This window comes from Tursiops truncatus, chromosome 3 (assembly GCF_011762595.2).
Source record: "Tursiops truncatus isolate mTurTru1 chromosome 3, mTurTru1.mat.Y, whole genome shotgun sequence".
In the NCBI taxonomy this organism is placed as follows: domain Eukaryota; kingdom Metazoa; phylum Chordata; class Mammalia; order Artiodactyla; family Delphinidae; genus Tursiops; species Tursiops truncatus.
The window spans coordinates 162,232,812-162,255,377 of record NC_047036.1 but is presented as its reverse complement, the minus strand read 5'-3'; the positions used below and the strand labels follow the sequence as shown (position 1 = coordinate 162,255,377).

At 45.7% G+C, this 22,566-nt stretch overlaps 1 protein-coding gene across 7 annotated transcripts in view; it reads left to right on the top strand.

The window, feature by feature from the left end:
• Nucleotides 1–22,566, top strand: part of CACNA1A (calcium voltage-gated channel subunit alpha1 A) — a 322,020-nt gene that overhangs the window by 108,981 nt on the left and 190,473 nt on the right. For 6 of the 7 annotated variants that reach the window (XM_073803167.1, XM_073803170.1, XM_073803169.1 and 3 more), the window contains exons 3-4: nucleotides 18,353–18,458; nucleotides 20,822–20,961. In XM_073803167.1, coding sequence (XP_073659268.1) covers nucleotides 18,353–18,458; nucleotides 20,822–20,961 — 246 coding nt within the window. The remainder of the gene's footprint in view (nucleotides 1–18,352; nucleotides 18,459–20,821; nucleotides 20,962–22,566) is intronic. The other variant, XM_073803173.1, reaches the window with a different exon arrangement.

The following is a 22,566-nucleotide window of genomic DNA, read 5'->3' as shown; positions in this document are numbered from 1 at the left end:
TTCAATGTGTTGTTGAACAGATTTAATGCAATAATGTAGGCAAAAGAGCTTCGTCCAGTGCCCAGCACATAATCACTTAATATAGATGTTAATTATAATTACATCATTTTATATTATAGAGTTATATAGTAAGATATAAACACATGCTGTAAATACTTAATGTATTAATATGTAGTTCTGTGTTATTGTTATAGTACAGGGGCCAGCAAATTGTTTCTGCAACAGGCCAGATAGTAAAGATCTGAAGCTTTGTGGGCTGTAAGTCTCTGTCGGAGCCATGCAGCTCTGCTGGTGGAGCAGAGGCACCCATGGACAATATGTAAACAAACAGCTGTGGCTGTTTTCCAATAAAACTTTATTTATAAAAACACACCATGGGCCGTAGTTTGCCAAGACCTGATACAGTAAGTATTAATATATGTCAGCAATTTCTTTTCTGTGTTCCTCTGTTTAGATCCTTCTTTTCCCTTCCTTTCTCACAAGGCCAGACTTTCTTTTTCTTCTTTGTTCTGGTCTTTTAGGAAAGTGTGTCAGGCCAAGGAATGTATACTCTCTCCTAACACCAGGCTTGTTTGTCCGATAAGACATGCAGAGTGAGGGTAGCAGACCCCTACCTCACATTGCTCCTTGCCCATTGCTGAGTTTCTCTGCCTCAGGGAAACCCATGAGGATCTCCAAGCTCCTTTCCCCACAGCAATACCCGCCCCCCCCCTCCCCCCCACCGCCACACTCACCAGCTCCTGCCACACTGGCCTCTTCCCTCTGCCTGGATCCTCCTTCCCCCAGACAACCTCATGGCTTCTCCCTCACCCCCTCCAGGTCTTTACCCAAAGGCCACCTTCTCAGCATCCACACGATTTTGAATTGCCCACCCAGCACTTCCCACCCACTCCCCTGCTTTATTTCTCCCTTTGGCATGCTCTAGCTGTCTGTCTCGCCACTTTACCACGACCTCCACAACGGCAGGCAGTTTTATTGGTTTTGTCCCCCAGTGTGGACTAGAACCTTCTAGAACAGCACGTGGCACATCATAGGTGGCCAATAAATGTGTGCTGGATGAGTGAGCACTACAGCTTCATTCATTTTTATTGCTGAGTACTATTTCATCATATAGAAATATCTCAGTTTGCTTATCCATTGATCTGTTGATGGACATTTGGGTTTATTATTGTTTTGTCCATTATGAATAAAGCCACTGTGAAATTCTTGTACCTTCCCCCCACTCTTCACTTGGAGAATCCTTAGAAATCCTTTAGGTCTCCCATTAAATGGTACATCCTCAGAGAGCCTTTCCTGACCCAGTCGCCACCACCCCCAAGTCTAAATGAGGTCTCCCCCTCATCATTCCTCAGAGCACTTATCACAATGTATGTTATTTTGTAGGGGTGCAGGTGGCATTCTGGTCAGAACTCTCTACTCCCAGGAAAATGGAAGGAAAACCCCCACAAGAACACAAATAGTTGTAAAACAGCTCCAGGGACGTGGTTAGTTAGGTTTCCAAGGACAGAGAGATGAAGAGGAAAAATCAAGGGCTGCTTCTTGAAGGAGGCAGCTCTCCGTGCTCCATTCATCCATAAATCAGCAAACATGGGATGAAAAGAAAGTTGTCATGAGGTCTCTGAGCTTAGGGAGTTTGCAGTTGATTGTAAAGATGGCGGAGTTGACGAATCACTGTCATACAGTGTCATAAAATATCATGTGATGTCATACAATGACAAATTGTCATAAAAGCCGACACAGAAGCACTGTGGAGAGCTGGTAGATCACACGGACAGTCTATTTCTTAGGGCATCTCTAACCATGTGGTCCAGGGGCCGCTGTTGGAGCCAAACGTGAAGGCAGGTGAGAGTTAGGGCAGGAAAGCACTAAGCTAGGTTCTATGTCACCTCCATGAGAGGTGAGCTTTGTCTGTTTTGTCCTCTGTCGTATCCCCAGCACTTAGGACACCACCTGGCATATAGTAGGTGCTCAATTGATCCTTGCTGCATGTTTAATAATAAAAGTCAATCATTGTGGTTGAGAACCTGAGCTGTGAACTCAGACTGAGTTTGGTAATGAGCCTCAGTTTTACTGCTTTGTAAATTGGGTGGAAAATAGTCTCCACCTCATAGGGCTGTATATTCATTTTGTGAATACTGATCAAATATATACAGTGGGCAAGGCATTGTTCTAGACACAAGAAGCAGGCAAAAGTGCTTGCCCACATGGGCTTACATCCTCGGTGGGAGGGACATAGGATAAGCAACAAACAAAATAATAAGTAAATTGCCTTGTACTCTAGAAGATTATAAGGGCAATGGAGGAGAACAAGGAAAAGGGGTGGGGAGACCAATTTCTATATTAGATAAGGCCTCACTGAGGAGGTAACATTTGATCAAAGACTCAAAAGAAGTGAGGAGGAAGCCACAAGGATGTCTGGGGGAAGAGGGAACAGCAGGTGCAAAGGCCCTGAGGTAAGGTCATGCTTGACATGTTGGAGGAATAGCAAGGAGGCTGGTGTGGCTGAAGGGAGTGAGCAAAGGGGAGAGTGGGAGGAGGTAAGGGCAGGGAGATGATAGGGCAGGTGGTGCAGGGCCTTGTGGACTATAGGGAGGACTTTGGCTTCTGCTGTGAGTAAGGTAGGAGCCATAGAGAGTTCTGAGCAAAGGAGGGACACGACCTGACTCAGATGTTCACAGGCTCCTCTGGCCACTGTGCGGGGAGCAGACCCTGGTGGGGGGAAGGGCAGAAACTTGGGATTAGGGAGGAAGTGACAGTGCTGGTTTAGGAAGTGGGGGCGGGACTAGGCTGTTAGCTCTGGAGATAATGAGTGGTTGGATTCTGGCAACAATTTAAAAAAATTTCTTTTGTGGTAAAATATATATAACATAACATTTACTATTTTGAGGTGTACAATTCAGTCGCCATTAGTACATTCACAATGTTGTGCAACCACCACCTCTTTTAGTTTCACAACACTTGATCACCCCAAAAAGAAATCTTCTATCCTTTACTAGTCACTTCCCATTCTCTCTCCCCTGCTACCCCCCAGTTCCTGGCAACCACCAGTTCTGGATGTAACTTGAAGGTTGATCTGTAAGATTTTTGGATAGATAGGCGGTGAGGGCTCAATGAATTAATGTGCAGAAAGCACATAGGTGGCACATACTAGGTGCTCACAGCTGAAATGGCTATGATGTGTTGGCAGTGATGGTGAGTGCTTTCCAGAAGCCTTGCTCTAATGCTAAACTGGCCTACCCATCTATTTAGAATTGCCACTTGCTGGCTGGGTGTACAGTAGAGCCAGATCTTTGACACTTCCTGACTGGCTTGGGTATGGGTGGGGGAGGAGTACTCAGAAGGGCCAAGCCAGCACCATCCGTTCTGGAACACCATCCAACTCCGGTCCAGATTTCCCAGAACTGTGCAGGAAAATGTCCAGGGAAGGACAATGCAGCTGATGGGAGTTCTGGCAAGCCCTGGCCTTGGCTTCCTGAGGCTGTTACATAAACTAGTGTTTAGAGCTTCAACCAAGATGGTGGCTTTCAGGGCAAGAGCAAGAAGCATACTCGTTCTCTTCATGGTTGTGCCCCCACTTCCTTATGTGGCTTCATACAAATCCCTACTCCATTCTCTGTTGCTGTTGACCTCTCTCTCTAAGTGTGAGACTCTTCATCCCTTTCTTGATGTTTGTGATGTGTTTTGGTTTCTAAAGGTGAGACCTCTTTACTTATGCTCTGGTGTTATCTTTCTGTCTCCTTCCATCTCTCCCTCACTCAATGCATTATTTTCCCTTGTCCCTTCTCCCCCCTGCCTGTATTGATATTTATCCTCACAGTTATCTAGACTTTATTCTCAAGTCTTGTCATGTGCAGGGTGGTAGAGCTTAAAGAACATGGCCCATATGGTTCTGAATTCTGATCCCACTTCTGCCACCTTTGAAGCTGTTTTGACTTTGGGCAAGTCATTTAATCCTCCTAAGTGGAAATCCTTCACCTTGCTCAACTAATGTTTCTGGTTCTTCTCTGGTTACAGAGTAAAGTGTCTCTTCTCCACCCCCTGGAAGATAGGCATGGTCATGTAACTTGCTTTAGCCAGTGGAATGTGAGGGGAAGTGACAGGTGTCACTTCTGGGTAGAAGCTTTAAGAGTCAGTGTATGATTCACCATGTTCCCTTTTTCTTGCCTCCACCATCACACATGCACAGAGAGCGAGCCTCCCTCAGACTAGATGCTGAAGAGAGGATGGCATAGAACAGAGTCCTCATCTCATCTGCATTGGACATACAGCATGAGCAAGAAAATAGACCTGTGATGTTTTCAGTCACTAAGGTTTGGAGGTTTTTTGTTACTGCAGCAGGATGTAGAATATTCAGAACGTATATTCATCATCTGTGCACTGGGGCTAATATCTAAGCACAATTTTCTGATGAGGGGTATGTATACTCATTTAAATTTCCAGCTAACAAAGATTATTTCCCTTTTGCTTTCTTCCTATGGAGACTGTATTTCCTTTCCCTGTTTTTCAATCTTGAATAAAAATAGAGAAAGAATTGTTTTCCTTTGGGGAGATGAATGGTTTCTTAATCCCTGGGCATTGATTCAGACACCCTCAACCCCCTTCTTCCCATGACTTTTTTTTCTCTCCTTCCCTGATCACTTAGTATCTGCTGAGGGATGAATGAACCCCCGTTTGAACTCTTGCCATCTTCAGCTTCCTTTTCCCCACCTCCCCTTTGTCTGTGCTACTCCTGCTCACCCCACCAGGGAGTTGATACTCAAGTTCTAGAACCTGCAGTGTTCCTCCATTATCTTGGGTTTCTTGCTCGCTTAGCACCCCCTGGGAATCAGCTATAGTAGCAAATTAACAAAGAACTCTGAAGTGCCTCAAGCTTGCAGACATTTCCTTTTGCTCACCTAAGCAGGATCCTGGAGCAATTGCAAATATCCTGTCCCCTACTGTAAATCCTTCTTCATCATTGTGAGAGATTCAGTCGGGATCAGTGAAGACCCGAGCAGAAGATCTTGGCTGAGCCTCCTTGCTGTTCCGGCTGTGCCGGGTGTTGTCACATTGATGAAGCTCCTGGGACTGCTGCCAGCAGCCTCTAGGATTAAATCAATAGAGTTTGCAAAAGTAAAAGCTTCTTTTGGAGGCAGAGAATATATTGGTTTATTTTTTAATGATAAAGCCTCAAGGAGAATCTTCACGGATGGCAGGGCCAGCAGAGGAAAAGGCTGGGCAGACCCAAATATTTGAAGAAGTGTGTGGGGGAGCAAATGAAGGAGGTTTCATCCGGGACTTGGGGCTTTCCAGAAAATCTGTTTAACTCGGGTTGCCAATGCAACAGCTGGGAGAGTAGGAAGATTTAGAAAGGACTGCTGTTGAGATATAGAGAGAAATGAAATAGGTAGGGATTCATTCGCTCACTTGACAAACATATATTGAGATCCTGCTGTGAGCTCAGCACTGAGACGGGTGCTGAGGATGTAATGGTGAGCAAATTCTATGACAAGTGTTTGTAGAAGAGATGAGGAGGATAGAAGACCCAGGAGAAGGTCATGTGAATATGGGGGTAGAGATTGAGGTGATGTTGCCACAAGCCAAGAAACACCTAGAGCCACCAGAAGCTGGAAGAAGCAAGAAAGGCTCCTCCCCTAGAACCCTTTGGAGGGAGCTTGGTCTTGCCGATACCTTAATTGTGGGTTCCTGGCCTGTATAACTGTTAGGGAATAAATTTATTTTATGGGTTTTTATGGGTGGGCTTTAAGCCACCCAGTTTGTGGTAATTCATTACAGCAGCTATAGGAAATGACTACAGATGTGCCTATGAAGTTTGAGATGTCTCTGAGAAGGTGCAAAAGGACACATCCATAGCCAGAACCTCACTCTGGAGCAGGGAGGAAATGGGATGAAGAAATATCCCAACTCCCCTTCTTTCCCTTCAGTCATCTTGCTGGTGCTTCTCATTGGCCAAACCCGCCCAGAAGGCAGGAGATGAGGAAGGCTGGGTAATGCCATTTACCAGAGTCAGTCCTGCTTTTCCCAAGACACAGGGCAGAGCAGTGAGTAGACATTTGGGAGGCAAGAGCAGCAAGAGATGACAAAACACATCAAAATGCATGAGACTCCCTAGAAAGTAGAGGCAGAGAATGGAAGACTGCCTGGGATTGAGCCCCAAGGAAGACAAACATTTAGAGATTGAGTAGAAAAGGGGGAGTGAGAAGGGGAAACAGAGAAATAGTGACAAGAAGGATAGTAGGAAAACAAAAAAGGAGGGTATGACCAATTAATCTGAGCGCAGAAAAGTGGTCCTGGGATTTGGCAGCCTGGAGGTCTTTGGCAATCCTCACTGTAAGAGTTTTGATTACGTGATGGGGCTAGAAGCCAGCCTGGAGAGAGGAGAAGAAGAATTTGAGGTGACGAAGTGGAGGCAACATGTGTAGTCAACTCCTTCTTTACGAAGGGGAGTAATGAAATGGTTTGGTGGCTGGAGGGAAATTTGAAGTCAAGGGTGGGGCTTCTAATTATGGGAGGATATTTATTTCTCTAAATTGGGTTATTCCCAGCGGTGTACCAATAGGTGCTGGTATCTTTTCCACCTAGGATGCTCTAATTCTTTTTTTTTTTTTTTTTTTTGCGGTACGCGGGCCTCTCACTGTTGTGGCCTCTCCCGTTATGGAGCACAGGCTCCGGACGCATAGGCTCAGCGGCCATGGCTCACGGGCCCAGGCGCTCCGCGGCATGTGGGATCCTCCCGGACCAGGGCACGAACCCGTGTCCCCTGCATCGGCAGGCGGACTCTCAACCACTGCGCCACCAAGGAAGCCCGGATACTCTAATTCTTGAATGACCATTCGAGGTTTAGGATCATGAATTCAATGTCATCCTCCCAGATCGTTGATCTCGTTCAGGAATGTTACTCTGTACAGACCCTGGGAAAGTAACTGGTTCGGTTCATCCAAGGATAGGCTTTTTCCAGGATGGAAAGAGAGGCAAGAGAGTGATATATAACCAACCTACATAAGGTTGACAAGGAAGGAGATGAAGGCAGGAGAGAGTGCTGAGAAATGGTGGGGTCAGCAGGTTGCGGGGCTTCATAGGATGGACGTTGGTTTGCATTTAAAAAGTTAGCTGGGAGGAGAAGAGTGGTACTTAAAGAGAAAGATGATGGGAAGGGGCATTCTGGAGGTAGCTGGTGTCACTTCTGGGTGTGTGTGGCTTGGAGTTGACATTGGTCATTGGATGAGGAGGTAAGGATGTCCTCCAATGATCAGGTAAGGGAGGGGCCAGCATGGACAGTGGTCTCGCCACATGGAAGTTGAAGATCATAGTTACAGGCTCTACCAAAGTCTTACTCCCAGCTTTTGTTTTCCTGTGGACCTCAGCATCTTGGCTGCTGAGGCTTGGACCTTGGACTTCCTGCTGAGCCCAGTGGCCTTCCTGCCTTTCTTGGGGACCTTCTCCTTAGCTGCACCTGGGTTTGAGGGGGCCTTGCTCACCTCATCTGGGTTCTTACATACCTTTTTCACCTCACCTGGATTGGGAGGGTCCTTCTTTGTCTCTCTTGCTTTCTTGGGGCTCTTCTCCTTGGCTTCACTGTTTACTTAGGGCTATCATGGCAGATGTCTCCCTGGGCTGGATTTTCCTACTGTTTGGGGAAACTAATCTGAAGCTGCCAGTGGCCCCCTTGGCCTAGGCGTTGGTGGTCTTCAGGGAATTTTCAAGTTTGAATTTAAGCCAAGGGGTAGATGAAATATATTGAGAAGATGCTGAGGAAATGGAGAATTTTGCTGACCACTGCACAGGGGTGACAGTACAACGAGACAGGAGAATGACTTCCCCTTAGTAGAGTGAATATGCCAGGGAACATGGTTGTAAATTGGACCAGGAGACAGAGATCTCACATCACTCAGATGTGTCCAGGGAACTTTACTGTCCTGAAAAAAGAGAGAGAGAGAAACGAAGAGAAGTATTCAGTCCTTATTGGGAGCCTCAGACCCAAGAGTTTAAAATGAACCAATACCTCCTGCTCAAAACTTGTTTTGGTACTTCTTTCCTTTCTCTTTTTCGTTAAGGGAACTTCATTTTGCTGTGTGTGTGTGTGCATGCATGTGTGTGTATGTGTGTGTGTTTTCCATGAGTCATGTTAATTCTTCCACATTTAAACATTTTGTTACAGAGCAATTTTTACATTTAAATCAGGGATTTAATTTCAGAATGAACACACATACTCACTTCACTTTCTAAAACACTGTAAAATATAGCTCTGTGAATCTCTGGGTTGATTTGGCAGTATCTATGAGAATGTCAAGCATGCACCCTGCACCCCCTCTAACCCAGCAATTCCATGTCTTGGAATTTATCCCACAGAAAAAGTCCTCACAGATACACAAGGATGTATGGTCAGATTATTCATCACAGCTTTGCTTGTAATAGAGACAAACTGGAAGCATTTAGGAGAACAGTAAATAAATGATGATGTGTCCATTCACGATAATACTGCCCAGCCTTTTAAAAGAGGGAAGTCCAATATACTGATATGGAAAATGTGTCCATTGTGGTGAGGGGCACAGCAAATCACAGAACATTATGTATCACGATCCCAATTTTGTAAAGGGAAAACACGATTTGGAATGCTTGTGTTCATGCATTTGATAGTATTTATTGAGCACCTATTACGTGTTAGTACTGTCCTAGTTGCTGGGCATACAATCAAGAACAAGTCAGACAAATCCTTAGCCCCCCACCTCCCTCCAATTAGGGTGGACATTCCAGTGAGGGAGACCAACATAATAAATAAGATAAATAAATGACCTAATTTGTTTAATGTGAAAAGTTGCTAAAAACAAACGAGCAAAAAACAAACAGGGCAGAGAGGTGGAGATGTTGACAGGGTTGCAATTTTAGATCTGGTAGCCAGGGAAGGCCTCAGTGGGAAGACAATGTTTTTTGTTTTGTTTTGTTTTGTTTCTTTTTTGCGGTACGCGGGCCTCTCACTGTTGTGGCCTCTCCCGTTGAGGAGCACAGGCTCGGGACGCGCAGGCCCAGCGGCCATGGCTCACGGGCCCAGCCGCCCCGCAGCATGTGGGATCTTCCCGGACCGGGGCACGAACCCGTGTCCCCTGCATCGGCAGGCGGACTCTCAACCACTGCGCCACCAGGGAAGCCCAGACGATGTTTTTTTTTAATTGAACTATAGTTGATTTACAATATTGTGTTAGTTTCAGGTGTACAGTAAAGTGATTCAGATATATATATGCATATCCTTTTTCAGATTCTTTTCCACTATAGTTATTACAAGACATTGAATATAGTTCCCTGTGCTGTACAGTAAATTCTGTTGTTTATCTATTTTATATATAGTAGCGTGTATTTGTTAATCCCATAGTCCTAATTTATCCCTTCCCCCACCCCCCATTCCCCTTTGGTAACCATAAGTTCGTTTTCTACGTGAGTCTGTTTCTGTTTTGTAAATAAGTTCATTTGTATTGTTTTTTAGATTCCACATATAAGTGATAACATATTAATATTTGTCTGTCTAACTTATTTCACTTAGTATGATAATCTCTAGGTCCATCCATGTAGCTGCAAATGGCAATATTTCATTATTTTTTATAGCTGTGTAGTATTCCATTGTATGTATATACCACATCTTTATTCATCTGTTGGTGGACACTTAGGTTGCTTCCATGCCTTGGCTATTGTAAATAGTGCTGCCATGAACATTGGGGTGATGTATCTTTTCGAAGTAGAGTTTTCAGCTTTTCTGGGTATATACCCGGGAGTTGGGATTGCTGGATCATATGGTAGCTCTATTTTTAGTTTCTTAAGGAACCTCCATACTGTTTTCCATAGTGGCTGCACCAATTTACATTCCCACCAACAGTGTAGGAGGTGTTTTATTACAACCTGAAGGAGGTGAGAGAGTAAGCCCTGCTCCTAACTAGGGGGAAGGTAGAGGAGAGAGCAGCCAGTGCAAAGAATGTGTGTAGGGGAGAATCTGAGAGAGAAACACCAAACTACTAGCATTGATTATCTCTGGGAAGTGGGGTGGTGTAAGGACTTGTCGCTTTTTAAATGATATAAATTTTAAAAACTAAAAAAAATACAATAAGCACATATTCCTATTATAATTAAAACCATTTATTTTTTGAAAAGGGATCTTGAGGGCTGTCTGAGGAAAAAGTTACCTGCCAAAGTCAGTGAATAAAAGCATAGGAGGCGAACTCTGAGAATCAAGGGGGGGAAAGGAGAAGGATAAACAACAGGGATTTTTTTAAAACTTGAGGTGAGATTCGCATATCATAATGACCCATTTTAAAGTGAACAGTTCAGCAAATCAACTATACTTCAATAAAAAATAAAGTGAGCAGTTCAGTAACATTTAGTACACTCACAGTGCTGTGCACCCACCACCTCTATCTAGTTCTAAAATATCTTCGTCACCCCAAAAGGAAACCCTGTACCCATTATGCATTTCCTGCCTCCTCCAGACTCCTGGGCAAACCCAAATCAGCCTTCTGTCTCTATGGAGTCATCTGTTCTAGATAAACAAAATGTCAAAACAGCCCAAAAGTGGGTGAATGGTTAAACAAATGGTGGTACATCCGTACAATGGAATATTATTCAGCCTTAAGAATGAGTGAAGTATGGATACATGCCACAGTGTGGATGAACCGCAAGAACATTATGCTGAGTGAAAGAAGCCAGACACCAAAGGTCACGTATTGTAGGATCCCATGTGTATGAAATATCTGATGGATCTTTTTGCAACATTTATTTTAAGCCTGATATTCAGAGAGTGGACCACACACATTCACCGTGTTTTTGTTCCTGGAAACACTTCAGATTGGAGAGACAACCTCATCAGCCACGATGAGAGTAGGCGTTTAGGCTCTCCAATGACGGGAGGGGAATGAGACTTACATGGGTAAAAAAGAAATAGGAAAAGTTAATAATACTGGTAGCAGCAATTGAGATAAAAATAATGAACACTGATTGCATGACTACGATGAGATGAACCCTGTATTATGCTTTCGTAAGCATATAAAGCTTCCCAATCTCACAGGAACCAGAGTAAACCATAACAAAACACTCACATTTACTGAGTACATAGTATATGCCATGCTCTGTTCTGCGTGTATTACTGTGTGTATCCACTCATTCCATTCTCACGCAGCCCTATGAGGTAGGTGCTACTTCTCACATTATATATATGAGGAAGCTGAGGCTTGGGGAAGGAAACTCCTTTGCCCAAGTCCAAAACCATGTCTGACCGCCAAACCCTTTCAACTACTTTGCTGTATAATTTCTCATGCAGATACTTCCAATTTTCTGAGCAGAAGCATGATTTAGCTGCCCTGGATAGACTTCTCTTTTCAGAACCAAAGTGTTGAAAATCCTTGGATAATATTAAAAAAACAAACAGCACATCAAATCTATCTAGTGTTGGGATTTTAATTTTCTCTATTTGATTTTCCTGCTGACGTAATGAATCTTTTTGCATGTGTATGCCTCTACTGTGTATGTGAAATGTAGGCCTTTGCAATGGTCTCGGAGCGTGTTAATACTTGACACTGGGTTTACTTGTCCTGCCCCAGCTTGCCACGTCTGGGAGGATGTGTGATTAAACTTGCGCCTCTTGCCGCTGGCCGTGGTGCTGAAACCATCCCGGGCCGCTCCAGCGTTGCCCTTGTTAGCTCATCATCACCCTTCAGTCTCAAGCTGATCCGCTGGAGGAGAGCTCTTTTCTAACTTGATTTTGGTTAGTACTGTGTGTTGGAGAGTTCGAAGCCAATGTCTTGAGGGAGACTAGTTGTATTGTTCGAAGTTGAACTGTTCGTTAATATGACCCATTCAGGATGGGCTTATGAAGGTGTGAACCAGCAGGCAGTGGTTGATAACTACTGCATTAAATTGTGGCAGTGGTTGGAACTCAGGCGAGGGCTGATCCAGTTGGCCTCATCCATGGTTAACACCCCAGGCGTACCCCACCTCCAATTTTTAAATAAAGGCAAAAACATCTACCTTCTAACAAGTAAGGGTAAGCTGTTGAGTGGTCTGTGGTGGGGACAACCAGCACGGATCTTGGAGCGAGCCCTACTGCGTGTATGACCTTGAGAAATGTATCTATCCTCTCTGACCCTTAATTTCTTTATCTGGAAAATGGGGCTTGCAATAGAACCTACCTTGTAGAATTGTTGCAAAGAATTAACTGAAACAACGAGTGCTTAGCTTGGTGTCTGCCCGACGAAGCACTCAGTAAATGGCAGCTGTAATTACGTTGTTGTGCCTGTTATGGCCCCATAATAGTTGATCTTATTGCTGAGTTAAATTGTGGCATGTTTAGCAGAGCAAGGAATATGTCCTACACCTATACATTCAGGGCCCTGGTACCCCCTACTCTTTTCCTGGTAATTGTGACGAGCATGGAACTAACATGAAAATAAGACCTACTTGCCTTCTCCCCATAAGCTGAACTGCTGGGTTGACTCATTGAAGTATGTGTTTCCTCAGAACATACCCGTCAGGCAGCCCCCATGGTAGTGTCAAGACCTTGATGAGTTAACAAACCTGATCTGATGTGTCACACCAACCACAGGAGGCTGGAAATGAGATGGGAATGGGGGGGGGGTACCACAAAGAGAAGGATGAATTATTTGGACATTCTGCAAGGTCTTGCTAAGGGGCTGGAACCATCAGCCATGCCAACTTTACAAATTGATTTTCCTTGATGTTCTGGATCCCAAGAGCAGCTCCTGTTCACAGGTGCAGCCTTTCTTCCCTGTAAAGAAATCACTTGGTGGTTTCCAGTGTCACACACAGCCCCTCTCTGGGGCCTCTGTGGGTCCTGATCAATCTCATTGTGGGGGAAGCTTTGTGTATCCGCACTTGCCTGCAGGGCTGTTTGCTAGCCTGACTTCCATGAGCCATTTCAGGAGACAGCTTTTCCTCCCACCAGGGATGCTTCTTTCCTTTCATCCACCTCCCCCCTTCCTTGGCCTCTTTGGCTGGCTGATTATTCTGGATACCACTGACACAGGTGCTTTCTCCCTGAACCAATCAGGGAGCGGGAAGGCTCAGCTCAGCTCGCAGAGGCATTGCTCACCGCAGCTGTGAGTTAGAACCCAAGCTTTCTAAATTGGGAGGATCAGGCACGATTCAGGGTTGGGCTGAGAAAGCCTCACCTCCCCCTGCCTGGACCACCTTTGACTTCTGCTTGGGGAGAGAACCTCCTGTGCCAAGAACTCGGTACCCTACCTTTGCGTCTGTGCACCAGCCACATCACTGCCTATTTTAAGGAGCCGGTTGTATCCTTAGTGTGCCCACGGAGACTTGGCACATGATGAGGTGAGGGGAGAGATGTGGAAAGCAAGACCCACTCACCCTTCCTTCCTTCCTTCCACAGGTGTTTACTGAGCACCTACTCTGTAACAGATCTCCTCTTAGGTGCTGAGAACAAAGCAGACAAAAATCCCTGCTTGCACAGAGCTTATAGTCTAATAGGTGAGAGAAACAGTGAACCAGATAAAGGAGAAAAACATAGCAGACGTTTGGGGACAAGGGCCAAGGAAAAAAAATAAGTAGGGAAAGGGGGTAAAAGGCTCACTGAGGATATGACCTTTGAGAAAAGACCTAAAGGAAGTGAGGGAGGGAAACTTGTGGGTCTCTGGGGGTGTGGGGGGAAGAGCATTCTAGGGGAGAGAATTGCAGGTGCAAAGGCCCTGGCGGTAGAATGTGCCTCATGTGTTTGAGAAAGATGGAGGAGGCCAGTGGGGCTGCAGCTGAGTGAACGAGGGGGAGAATGGAGGAGATGAGGGCAGGGAGGTGATGGGGGCCGGTCGGTCGGGCAGGACCTTGCTGGCTGCTGGGAGGACTTTGACTTTTCTTCTGAGTGAGATGGTAGCCATGGGAGGGCTGTGAATATTTCCAGAATCTTCTTTGCTGCGTATTTGTCTCATTCCAACATTCTCTTGTTCCATCAAGAGCTTGGGTTTCTTCTCAGCCCCCTTCAGTGGAGGCAGAAGACTGGTCCAGGCCTCCTGAATTCTCCTCCTGGGGTCAGAACATGGAGGAGAAGGCTTGGAGGAAAAAGGCGAGCCCCCACGTCTTTCTGGATGACTCAAAGCCACAATTACCTGGGTTCCTCCTCCCCCTGAGATAGATCTAAGGCAGCACTTCCCAAACTTCAGTGTGCACACAGGGCCCCTGGAGACCTTGCTCAAGATCTCTGACTCAGCAGGTCACCGTGGGTCCTGACATGCTGCTTTTCTAATGGGTGTTGCCTATGCTGTTGGTTTGTGGACCACACACTGAGTAGCAAGGGTATAAGGTCAGTGTTGCACCCATTTGGCGTGTGTCTGTGGACACTGGCGGGGTGCATGGGTGTGTGCAGAGAGGGGGATGACATTTGATAGCCAGTGTGCCCATGTCTGACAAAAACTAAGAAAAAGAAATAAGGTGGGAGTGGGCAGCCACTTTCTGTCGGCCCCCATGCTGACTAAGGCTTCCTTGTCGTACCCAAGAGCTCTGGGTCTGAAATCCAGGTGACAGCGGCCAACTGAACGCCTCCTAATGCAGCCCATTGAAAGTGCAGCTTGCTCCTGGCCTTCTGGGACTCTTCCTGGAACCTCAGCTCGAATCTGATGCAGAGAAAGTCACATCCCAGCTGTTTAGGGGCAGGAGGCCAGGGGGCCCTGAAGAGTGAGGCGGCAGCTTCATGCGGAAGCTAACAGGGAGGTAGCTGGCAGGGAAGGGAAGTGAAATCATCGGATTCAAATCATGGCTTCAGAAGGCTCCGCGAGGGGAGGCCAGGGAAGGGCTTGGCATTGCTTCTTTGTGTACAAATATTGTCTCTTATTTTCTGGGCTGCAGGGTGAGACAGAATGGAGTATTTGTGCAACACAGCCCAGCTTTGTTCTCTGTGCTTCTAATGACTGTCAGCTCGGAGGCAGGAAGCCAATCAGAGATGATCGTCAGCAGGATGGTTTTTGTTGACTCCCCAAATTGCCCTGAGTCTTGGATTTGCTTTTCAAAGTGTGCGTGGAGCGTGGCTCAGCTGCTTTCAGCTGGAGGCAAAGGCTGAAGCTGGTGACAAAGAAGACCTGGTTTTCCCCGGCTTACTTAGACTCTTACTCCCAGGTTGTCTATTTTAGACTTTGTTTTCACACCTGGAAAGTGGGTATACACTCCAACTCCTCCTCCAGCCTGTAAGATCCCTTGGTTTTTTGTTTGTTTGTTTGTTTTTTTGCGGTACGCGGGCCTCTCACTGTTGTGGCCTCTTCCGTGGCGGAGCACAGGCTCCGGATGCGCAGGCTCAGCGGCCATGGCTCACCGGCTCAGCCGCCCCGCGGCATGTGGGATCCTCCCGGACCGGGACACGAACCCGTGTCCCATGCACGGGCAGGCGGACTCTCAACCACTGTGCCACCAGGGAAGCCCCAGATCTCTTGGTTTTTACAGAGCTTCCAAGATGCCAAATGTAACTCTAGGGCCAAACAGGAGACTGAGGCTAGTTAAGTTCGTAAGAGAGAAAGCTGGGAGGAGGGTAGTAGTTTAACATGGCCAAGTTCAAGACATGCTATTTCATCTTTCTGCAAAACAGTGGATTTCAGTGTTCCCAGGGGATAACTTGGCAATATCTGGAGATGACTTTTGGTTGTCATAAGTTTTGATTGTCATAACTGGAGAGGAGGATGCTACTGGCATCTAGTGGGTGGAGGCCAGGGATGTTGCTCAACACCCTACTATATACAGGACAGCCCTCCCCCCCCCGCCCCCCCCACACACAGAGAATGATCACCCGCAAATGTCAGTACCGCAGAAGTTGGGAACTCCTGCTCCAGAGTCACCAACACCCTATGGCTTTCTCCCTCTAGCATCCATTTCTCCACACCTAAACCTCCTTCTCAGAAGTTACCAGCTTTGTTATGCTAGTTTCCTTTCCATTTAAGGTAATCATTGATATGTATGTTCTTACTGCCATTTTGTTCATTGTTTTGGATTTGCAGCTTTGCTTACTAAGGCTGTAGGCCTGAGGGTGCTTCTGCAGATCTGGCAGGGGGGCAGGGATATTCTGGTTTACCCACTGATCAGCAGATCAGTCCCTAATAGGAAGTGAGCAGGACAGACCCTCCCCAAGGGCAGATCCTCCAGTGGGACTATCTGGTAGCCTCGTCAACCCGGAGGAGAGTTCCCAGGATGCAGGGAGGAGTTTGTGCCTAGAGAGAGAGGGAATGTACAACTGGAAATAGCCATATGGACCGACCATCCCTTCCCTCCCTCAGACCTTGAAAGGTCTGCTTCTCGGAGACTTGCCCTGACCACCATATTCTTTTTTATTGAGGTGAAATTCACAGAACAGTACTAATCGTTGTTAAGTGACTAATTCAGTAGCATTCAGTACATTCAGAAGGTTGTTCAGCTATCACCTTTATCTGGTTCCAAAGCGTTAAGCAGCTACTTACCGTTTTCCCCTCCCCCAGCCCTGGACAACCACCAATCTGCTTTCTGATTGTGCATTTTCCCATTATGGACATTTCGTATCGATGGAATTCATACAATATGTGGTCTTTTGTGTACGGCTTCTTTGACTTAGCATAATGTTTTCAAGGTTCATCTACATCGTAGCATGTGTTAGTACTTCACTTTTATGGCTGAATAATATTCCATTCTATGGATATACCACATTTTGTTTAACTATTCATTCATTGATGGACATTTGGGCTCTTTCCACCTTTTGGCTATTGTGAATATTGATGCTGTGAACACGTATCTGAGTACCGGTTTTCCAGTTCTTTGGGTATATAGCTAGGAGTGGAATTGCTGGATCATATGGGAATTCTGTGTTTTAACTTTTTGAGGAGCCATCAAACTATTTTCCTCAGTGGCAGCACTGTTTTTACATTCCCACCAACAATGTATAGTGGTTCCAATTTCTCACATTCTCACCAACACTTATTGTTTTCTGTTTTTTTCATTCTAGTCATCCTAGTGGATGTGAAGTGGCATCTCGTTGTGGGTTTGTTTTTGTTTTTGTTTTTTTTTGCAGTATGTGGGCCTCTCACTGTTGTGGCCTCTCCCATTGCGGAGCACAGGCTCCGGATGCACAGGCTCAGCGGCCATGGCTCACGGGCCCAGCTGCTCCGCAGCATGTGGGATCCTCCCGGACCGGGGCACGAACCCGCGTCCCCTGCATCGGCAGGCGGACTCTCAACAACTGCGCCACCAGGGAAGCCCTCTCATTGTGGTTTTGATTTGCGTTTTCCTAATCCTCTTTGGAGAAATGTCTCTTCAAGCCCTTTGCCTGTTATTTAATTAGGTTATTGTTTTGTTGTTGAGTTGTAAGTGTTCTTTGTATATTCTGTTACCAGACCCTTACCAGATATCTGATTTGCAAGTACTTTCTCTCATTCTGTTGGTTGGTTTTTTGCTTTTGTTTTTTCACTTTACTGACAATGCCCTTTGGCTCACAGAATTTTAAATTTTGGCCGAGTCCAATTTATCTATTTTTTCTTTTGTTGCTCTTGCTTTTGTATCAGATCTGATTACTGTATTTTTTTTAGCTTTAGAATATAATTTTTTAACATCTTTATTGCAGTATAATTGCTTTACAATGGTGTGTTAGTTTCTGCTTTATAACAAAGTGCATCAGCTATACGTATATATCCCCATATCTCCTCCCTCTTGCATCTCCCTCCCTCCCACCCTCCCTATCCCACCCCTCTAGGTGGTCACAAAGCACCGAGCTGATCTCCCTGTGCTATGTGGCTGCTTCCCACTAGCTATCTATTTTACTTTGGGTATGATTACTGTATTTTAAATTGCAACCACCAGTCTCCTTTCCTGCTTTTTCTCTCTATAACATTCACCATCTTTTAATGTATTGTATAATGTGCTTATCTCACTCACTCACTTCTCCTCCACAAGGGCAGCTGTGTCCCTAGTGCCCAGAACAGGACCTGACACACAGTAGGTGCTGAATTAATATTTGTCCAGTGAAGGTTGGAGGTGAAACGGAGGAAGAATGTCCACATTTTCCTTACAAAGTCATCTGCCAGGTTTCCAGGGCAGTGAAACTACTCTGGATCAGGCTATAATGGTGGATCCATGTCATCAAATGTTTGCTCAGGCTCATGGAGTGTACAACACCAAGAACGAACCGTCATGTAAGCTATGGACTTTGGGTGATCGTGACGTGTCAATGTATGTTCATCGACTGTAACAGATGTGCCACTCTGGTGGGGTATGCTGATAACAGGGGAGGCTGTGCCTATGTGGGGGACAGGGGCACAGGGGACGTCTCTGTACCTTCCACTCAACTGTGCTTTGAACCTAAGCAAAGCTGGAAAGATTTTCCTTAATTCTGTGATACTCCCTTTGAATATATGATTTTAGCCACCATCATAGCAAACTGCATTGTCCTCGCCCTGGAGCAACACCTACCTGATGATGACAAGACCCCGATGTCTGAACGACTGGTGAGTGAAGTCTCTCTAGGGGAGGTCTCTTCTCTGCTTTGGTGGCAAACTGGTGTGGCCATGGGAGCCGAGGGCAGAGTGGGCTCTCCGTCTTGGCACCGAGAACCGGATCGTGGGCCCCCTACCTGGGGAGCCTAAACTTCATGAACACAATAATCTGGGGAGAGAGATGTCCTCACTGCCCATCCTCCACTCTCACCTCCCCAGCAGACCTCATGTCAATCTGGAGGGGGGTGGGTGAGAGTGGTCACCTCGTCCATGAAAAGTCACATTCAAAACAAAATTCTTAGGCATTCCCTAGCCGTCCAGTGGTTAGGACTCAGCGCTTTCACTGCCAGGGCTCGGGTTCAATCCCTGGTCGGGAAACTAAGATCTTGAACACCCCAAGGCACATCCAAAAAAATTAAAATAAAAATATAAATAAATAAAAACAAAACAAAATTCTTGTGGAAAATGTTGACCATACACAGAGGACAGCACTGTGAACCCCTCATGAGCCCATCATTCAGATTCAACAACTGTCAAGATTTTGCCTCATTTCCTATTTTCTGTCCCTTTTTATTTCCTTGGTTTGTCTTTCTTGGCCAAAGTATTTTAAGGCAAATCCCAGACAAAATGTCTGTTCACTGCCATCTACTTAAGTCTGCATTGCTAAAAATACGGGCACTTTCTGGGAATTCCCTGGCAGTCCAGTGGTTAGGACTTGACGCTTTCACTGCTGTGACCTGTGTTCAATTCCTGGTTGGGGAACTAAGATCCTGCAAGCCGTGCGGCACGGCCAAAGAATAAATATGGGCTCTTTCCTACATCACCCCAGTGAGATGTTTACACCCAACACAACAGTGGTTCCTGGGACTCGTCGAAGACCCAGTCGCTAGTCAAATATCCGTGATTGTTTCAGAAATGGCATTTTCCAGGTCATTTGAACCAAGACCCAAACATGGTCTAGATTTTAGGTTGCTTAAGACTTTTTATCTAAAGCACTTATTTTCCCTCCTGCCATTGACCCTGCAGAAACCAGTCCAGGTGCTCTAGGGAATGTCCCACATTCTGACTTCTGCCTGGTAGCTTGCTTGGGATGTCATTTAGCTCGTTCTTCTATCCCCAGCGTTTCCTATATATGAATATCAGCTCTGGAGGGACATTCAAAATCCAGTTGATGGTTTGGTGAAACTCTGCAGAGCTGTAAACTAGCACTAAGATCTTTCTCGATGCCCCTAGCCATCCCCCAGCCCCCTGCTTCCCCTCCTGGCATTCTGACACTGCCAAGAAGGAGACCTCTCTCCTTTCCATCACCATTTCAAAGCCAGCTGTCATAACTCAAGTGTAGGGAGAGAGAGATGTTAGAATCCACTCATTCCTAATCCACAAAGTATTAATGATCTCAAGGCTTTTAAATTTTAATAGTTACATATTATAATGTATATCCTAATAATAGATAACTAGCCCAGAAAAACTATGATTTCAGGACCTTTTTTGTTTGCTTTTGCTTACAATCAAGCTAAGTAAAAAGAGTCTGTTGAAAGAATGGTAAACAATTAGTAGTACTGGTGGCAAGCTGGCATGGAAAGACTCATGAAAGCAGAATTCAAATGATTGAAGCCTGAGAAACATTGCCATAACACATTGGGGAACATCCATGTAGGGGCTCTGATGGAGCAGAGCTTATAGCTTAATTCCAAGTACTATTGACTATCAGCTGGAAGCCAGATCTGGCAGGAGGTCTGGCAAGGGGCTGGGTGTTGGGACATTGGCCATTTACCAGCCAGTGCAGGAGCATTGATTCCAATATTTTAGCAACCTGAAGCTGGTGCATACCAGCTTAGAACCCTCGCAAATGTCAGATTTGGGGGTGAGGTCAGTGCACAGGGACCAAGCACAAGGGCCTGAATGATATAGGTGACAAGAAAACATTCTAAACAAGTGCTTTCTTCTAGAACTTTCTGCAGTGATAGAAATGTCCTACGTCTGCACTGTCCAATATGGTAGCCACTGGAAATGTGGCTAGTGTGACTGCAGCACTGAATATTTCATTTTATTTCATTTAAATTCATTTAAATTTAAGTAGCCACATGTGGCTGCCCTACTAAACAGCTCACATCCGAACAAACAATTCTGTGTGTCCAACCAGTGTGTAAAGTTGGCCACAAGGAAAGAAGGAGGTGTCTTCTCCATGTTTCTGTTTTTCTTGCAAAAGCCTTTGGACAGGGTAGCTCCAGGCAGGATGCAGTGGAGGGCAGTGAGTGCTGGAAGGTCAGGAGAGGTGAGGGGAAGTGCGTACACTTATCCGAGTGGGCTGGTTCCCTGTTCATGCCATCCTCTGCCAAGCTAAAGACACTGACCTTACCTTTTCTCCCTTCCAGGATGACACAGAACCATACTTCATTGGAATTTTTTGTTTTGAGGCTGGAATTAAAATCATTGCCCTTGGGTTTGCCTTCCATAAAGGCTCTTACTTGAGGAATGGTTGGAATGTGATGGACTTCGTGGTGGTGCTAACAGGGTAAGTGGCCTGTGCTGTGTTTCTTAGAATGATCTTGAATTACGAGGACTGCGGAAACCTAAGGGTTGATGTGGTCCAGGCTGGGTTCGGGAAGGCTGAGGCCCCACGGTCTTCTTCAATGTGCATGTGCCTCCTTCCCCGCAACGTCCTCATCTCAGCTGCATCTCAGAGCGGATGCTTTCTGTTACGATTAGAATAATAGCTTATTAGAATTGACTGCTTCCAAAGTGCTTTATGTACGTTCTCTCATTTAATCCTTACAACCACCCAATGAATTAGGAAATATTAATATTCCCATGTGACCGTTGAGGAATCTGAAGCACAGAGGGACCTTAGATCACCCAGCTAGTAAGCGATGAAGCTGGGATTTGAACCTGAGATGATGTGATTCCAGAACTCAAGTTTTTAACTGTTGTGCACGCGTGGTTCTTTTGCTTTGCTTGGGGATATCTTGCCTTCATTTTAAGTTGGTAAATGTTTTTTGAGGACTTCTGGGTGCAAGAGATTGTGATGGGATTATGGACAAAACCAGTCTAAGTAAGGTGCAGTTACTGCAGTATTGAGGAGTTTTCAGATCTGGTACAGTGAACCATAGTTGAAAGGGGAATGTGTATGCACTTTCCACCAAGGACCCTGTATAAGGTAACACTACCTGCTATAACAACAACAACAAAAATTCCAAAACTAGGTAATGATTTAAATACAACAGTAGTCTATTTCTTACTCATTGAAGGACCAAAACAGCTGTTCCTCGTTGGCCGGCTTCTTTCCTCCACACAGTGTTTGAGGGACCCCCGGGTCCTTGCTACATTGTGGTTCCTTATTGTTTGACCCACAGATCAGGTCTGCTTGTCTGCATCAAACCATGGAAGAGAAACGAGCATGGATGGTGATATTTGGGAGGTTGTATGGGCCTGGCTGAGACCCTGCATGTAACCTCTTTCACTCATATGCCTTTGGCCAAAATTCAGTCACATGCCCACACATCGCTGCAGGGAAGCTGGGAAGCATCAGACCGTACTTAGAAGGAAACAGAAATGGATTTGGTGGATAGCCAGCCAATCTTTGTCACAGACCCCAAACTCTTTATCAGGTCCCAATATAGACATTACCATTTTATGATGATTTCTGGCTCCTTTGCTTACCCACTCCTCTCTCCCAAGCTAAGTCTGTTTCTTCTCTTCCAAGACCCCTGTTCATTGGGAGACCTTCCTCGTAGTTCTCCTGTATGCGGTCATAGTTCTGTTCTGTGGGATCCTATTTCTCCTCTAGGGTTTGTTGCTGCTCCAGGTCCTGTCTCTCTTGGTAGATGTCATGGGTCTTAGTACCTATGCTGTGTTGGCTGGGCTCTCACAATTAAAGTTTTGAACATACCTGTTGTTTCAAAACAATGTTGCTTCTCACCGAAGCATCCTATTGGGCTGTGTCATATTGGGCTGTTTCATTAGAGTCATTCAGATCTGAGTGGTCTGTTGCGAGCACTGTGGGCCAGCTCTAGCAGGCTTGGGTGTTCACTGAGGGAGTTCTGTTTGCTGTGCCCACACTTCTTTGGCTTGCGACCTTGGAAGGTTCCTGGGACATATTATGGCATTGGGCACTTGTCAC